This window comes from Podarcis filfolensis, assembly GCF_964270895.1.
Source record: "Podarcis filfolensis genome assembly, chromosome: 2".
In the NCBI taxonomy this organism is placed as follows: domain Eukaryota; kingdom Metazoa; phylum Chordata; class Lepidosauria; order Squamata; family Lacertidae; genus Podarcis; species Podarcis filfolensis.
In genome coordinates, this window is record NC_139605.1 from 55813035 (window position 1) to 55817558 (window position 4524).

The following is a 4524-nucleotide window of genomic DNA, read 5'->3' on the forward strand; positions in this document are numbered from 1 at the left end:
GAAGCCCCCAGAGCCACGCAGAAAGCACTGGAATCTTTTATTGTCTTTGTAATATTTGCTTTATTTATTAATACAAAAGTGGTGCATAAGTGGAGACAAACAGGCACTCATATAAGGAAGAAGTTTCCCCATCCACATCAGAGAGTTTCTGGTGTTTGCCAGGCCATGACGCCCTCTGTCTCTGTAACCCCAGCTTCAAATCTGCTGTTTCTCATACTTACACAAAATCTGCCAACCCCTCCTCATAACAGACCTGCAGGTGAACTGTTGATTCAAGAAACATCCAGTCATCAGGTTCATTTGCTCAATCCCCAATTCCTACCCCGATGGTACAATCTTAAAATTGTCTACCAAAAACTAAGTCCATTAATTTTAATGGGGCTTACTCTTCAGTGAATACAGGATCACAGCCTAAGCAACTTTTGGCAAAACAAAGTGCTGTAGATCCATTCACAGTAATCACATAGAAAACTTAGAAGTTTTCTAACTTGGGAGTTTTAACACAGGCAGGAAAAGCCCTATAGGTTGCAGAGGTGGATGGTTCCATTTAGACTAGGTTTCTGAGAGCTGAGCTGTTGCTACTTGTTTACAGTGTGTCAAGGAAAGCTGAGAACCATGGGGTGAGTGACTTCCTATGGCTCCCAGCTTCTCTGAATGTACCACATATGTACAGCAGTGCCCAGGGATTAAGGTTTGCACTAAGGTTCTTCATGTCCCAGTGGACATCCAGCAAATTGTACCTTAATATAATTTCCAGACCAGCCTCGGAAGGGCTTACCTATTTCTACCTCAGGTCCTCCTGATTTTGAGCAGGAATTTATTCCGCTTAGCCAAACAAATATTGCAAGGACCTGATGAACTCCATTACATGCTGTTTCATCTGAAGGCAGCCCTGTTTAGGGAAGTTATTGATGTTTGATGTTTTATCGTGTTTTTAATATTCTGTTAGGAGCCGCCCAGAGTGGGCAGGGTATAAGTAAAAAATATTATTATTATTATTATTATTATTATTATTATTATTATTATTATTATCATCATCATCATCATCTCCCTTGATTTCTGATTCCTGCCTGCCAAACACCTCTTTTACCCTTTATCTCTTCAACAAGCACACTTCTGCGTTGCTTCCCAAATCACACTGCTGTCTGGGCTCCCAGTCTGCTTGCACTTCTTTCTAGAGCTGTTCTTGCTTCCATTGCCTTTGGATTGTCTCTCTGGCTACAAACCTGATTCAGTCTTTGAACTCTGCTAATATTCTAACTCATTCCCCCATAACTTGGCTTGGAACAGCCACATCCAAATTACAGGCATACCATCTGCCACTGAACCCCCCCCCCAAAAAACCCAACCAGCTTAGGGTGCCTTGTCATTAAGATTATTCTATCCTTTTGCCTTATTCAAACCAGGAGGCCATTCTATTAGTTGATGTTCTTCAAAAGGCAATGGGCAATATCATCTGATGGTGCTGGTGTTGAGCACTCCACAAGAAGTTGGACAATGCTGTGGATCCTAGGTAGGACCTCCAGCTAGCTCATGCTCCTGAGGCCCTCTGCCACAAGATTGCCTGAATCCACGAGGTTCTGGCTGCTTCCACCACAGCAGGGCAGCCTCCAGTTGGCAGGCTTCATGTTGAAGTAGTACACCAGAGGGTCAAGAGCACTGTTGATGCTAGCCAGGGCCATGGCAGCCCGCTGGGCTGAACAAGTGAAGCGCAGCAGCTGCGGAGCAGGCAGAACCCCAATCCGGCCAAGTGTGTGCAGAATGTGGATGATATGGAAGGGCAGGAAGCAGACGGTGAGCAGGGTGGTCACCATCAGGAGGGTATGCAGCGGGTTCCTCCGCAGCAAAGAACCTTGGGCTGAGCCACGTCTCAGGTTCACGATGCGCCGGGCAATCACGATGGAGCAGATGACGATGGTGAGGAAAGGCAGGAAGAAGCCCAGCACTGAGGAGGCCAAAACCATGGCGGCCAGGCCTCCACTCCAGACACGAGCTGGGAAGTGCTCCATGCAGGCTGTATTCCCGTTGGGGAAGTGACGGGTCACGGTGCTCTTGGAGAAGAAGGTCAGCAGCCCGATCCCTACCACGGACCAGATAGCCATAGAGATCAGCACACGGTAGAGGGGCCACCGCAGGCGCAGGTAGAGGATGGGGTGGATGACGGCCAGGTAGCGCTCCAGGCAAATGCAGGCCAGGAAAAGCGTACAGCTGAACATGTTGGCCAGAAAGAGGGCGTTGGTGGCCTTGCACAGGCCTTCGCCAAAGGGCCAGTCGTTGAGCCTGGCGTGGTACACAGCCTGTAATGGCAGCGACAGGGCAAACAGCAGGTCAATGACAATGAGGTTGTAGGTGAAAATCATGATCGGGGGTGCCTGGGCCCGGGTGGCCCAGCTGCTCCACAAGGCTACAGTGTTGGAGGCCAAGCTCAGGGCGCAAACCAGGCTGTACGTGATGGGCAGGAGCAGGTGCTGGAACTGGGCTTCAGCAGCACACTGCAAAGAGGCTGAATGGTTAGGGAAGGCCTCACCTAGGGGGTTCGTGCCATTTGCCCACATCTGCAAAGCGAAGAGAAGATCCATGGGTCAGATTAATCCTGCATGTGTCAGCTATTCTTGGAACCCTTTCAGGAAGCCCCTAAGTTTACATCTTGGAGAACACTCAGACATGTGGCAGTGCTGTCCCAAGGGAAAGATGATGGGATCAGCTATTTGATAAGGGCACCATTTGCCCCTGTGTGCAGCACTACACCCTCAATGACTGACATTCTAAGGAATCTGCACATCAAAAGGGAATCACCTGATCCATTGGGGGACCTAGATGTCCTCCTCAAGGATATCTTCTGGCTGCTCTCATCCTTAGCCTTCCATCTCATCCAGCAAACTATATTCCAGCCCTCCTTCCTACACAACCCATTGACATCCTACTTCTGGGTAGGTACTTTAGGCCTTTGCAGAGTTCAGTATCCCTTTGTGCTGAGTGCTAGGGAATCTTTTTTGCTGGTGCTATTGCTCCCATGCTGCTCATCAGCCCCAGGAACTCTGGCTCAATATATTTTGCTGCCTGGAGCAAAGGCCAAGAATATACACCCAACATTCCATGTTTGGAAGTCAGCTGGACTAGTGAATAAGTCTTATTTCAGTACGGGCAATGGGTTAGTATCCTGCACTGTACTTGAGGGCAACAGGCTAGTTCCGGGGGCTCAGGACAGACCAAATGGCAAACACAGCTCCAACAGAAGGGTGTGTTCAGGAGACTGAGGAGAAACAAATGTAGGGTGCCCCCCACTCCCTCCCAGTATTTGCCACCCAAAACACTTACCTCACTCTGCCTAATGGTAGGGCCGGTCCTGTTATTTGCTGTTCAGAACACCAAAAATCCAAATATGGCTAGCCCCAGAAATCTATGTCATTCATACCTTTTGTGTGTCAGACATCCAGAGACATGCTTGCTCCTCTGGTGGCTCTGTGGAACTTGAGAGAGATGCAGTTGAAATTGCTCAGGAAGGAAAGTGTGGGTGCCCCTATCAGCCTGTCCTTTTTTCCTGTTCTTGGCCTAGACTTGCGCAGTTTAAGAATTAATTTTTATTTTGGGTGCCCATGGTTATGAGGCTCATGACGTCAGGGTGGCAGTATGCTCCTGGTCTAGCCCTTGAATACTGTTGCCTCTGCTGTCTTAAGACTCAGCTTGGAGCCTTGGACCTTCATTTTTTAGAGTTCATTCTAATGTTCACACTCAGCTTCACCCATATTTACACAGAGTAAGGCCTCTGATCTTCTGGATTCAGCAAATTAGATCAGAAAGAATATCCACAAGACTGAGCAGTGTGCAAGATACTAGTGCAATGTTTGCATTTTGTTTGTTTTATTTATAAATAAACAAGAGCATGGCCTCTTCACCCCTTTCCTGGCTGGCCCACATTTCCTCCAGCCCTCAGATCAGACACCAGAATGTATAATCAACGTGAGACTCTCTCAAGGATGAGGGGAATGTGAGTCCAAGGCAAAAAGTCCCTTTTTGCTTCCTGCTCCACCCATGCTAACACCCATGCTAGAGAGAAATATAGTTTGGGTTCAGCACTGTAACATCGTTTTGGTTTCCCTAGTAGTATAATATACTTCATCATATTGCCTTGCCTCACCCTGTACTCCTGTTCAGTGATGCCTTTTGTTTAAGAATTAAAATAATCACATATCATCTTCTTTTTTGCCAGCACCTCTGTAAAAAAAAGTTTTTATCTCTCAGGAGGAACCTTTGTCTGAAAAGGAAATACTTCCTGTTCCTGCCACATCAGCCCTTCTGCAAGGCCTCTGATAAGCCATGACCAATAATGCTGAGCATATAGTTAGCAAACAGCTGATCCCAGCTGCATACATGGGAACTAAACATAGAGCAGGCAGGAGGCTCTGGAGTTCCAAGAAAAGGATATGCCAACCACTTGGAGCAGCCTTTTTTGCTTTCCTGCAGTGCCACCTGCTGCTCTGGCTATGCCAGAGCATGAAACAACACCATAGTTCATTGACTTTT

General features: G+C 47.5%; 1 protein-coding gene across 2 annotated transcripts; it reads right to left on the minus strand.

The window, feature by feature from the left end:
• Window positions 1-1056: 1056 nt before the first annotated feature.
• Window positions 1057-3804, minus strand: LOC310758210 (lysophosphatidic acid receptor 6-like). Of its 2 annotated transcripts, none has more exons than XM_083604139.1 (2): window positions 3416-3804; window positions 1057-2555 (listed from the first exon to the last, which is right to left on the minus strand). In XM_083604139.1, exons 1-2 carry the CDS (start codon window positions 3431-3433, stop codon window positions 1527-1529), a joined length of 1047 nt encoding a protein of 348 aa, XP_083460265.1. In that variant the 5' UTR covers window positions 3434-3804; the 3' UTR covers window positions 1057-1526. The 2 variants fall into 2 exon arrangements, with proteins under 2 accessions (XP_083460265.1, XP_083460266.1); XM_083604140.1 differs by having other exon boundaries at window positions 3319-3804.
• Between the last annotated feature and the right edge of the window lie 720 nt (window positions 3805-4524).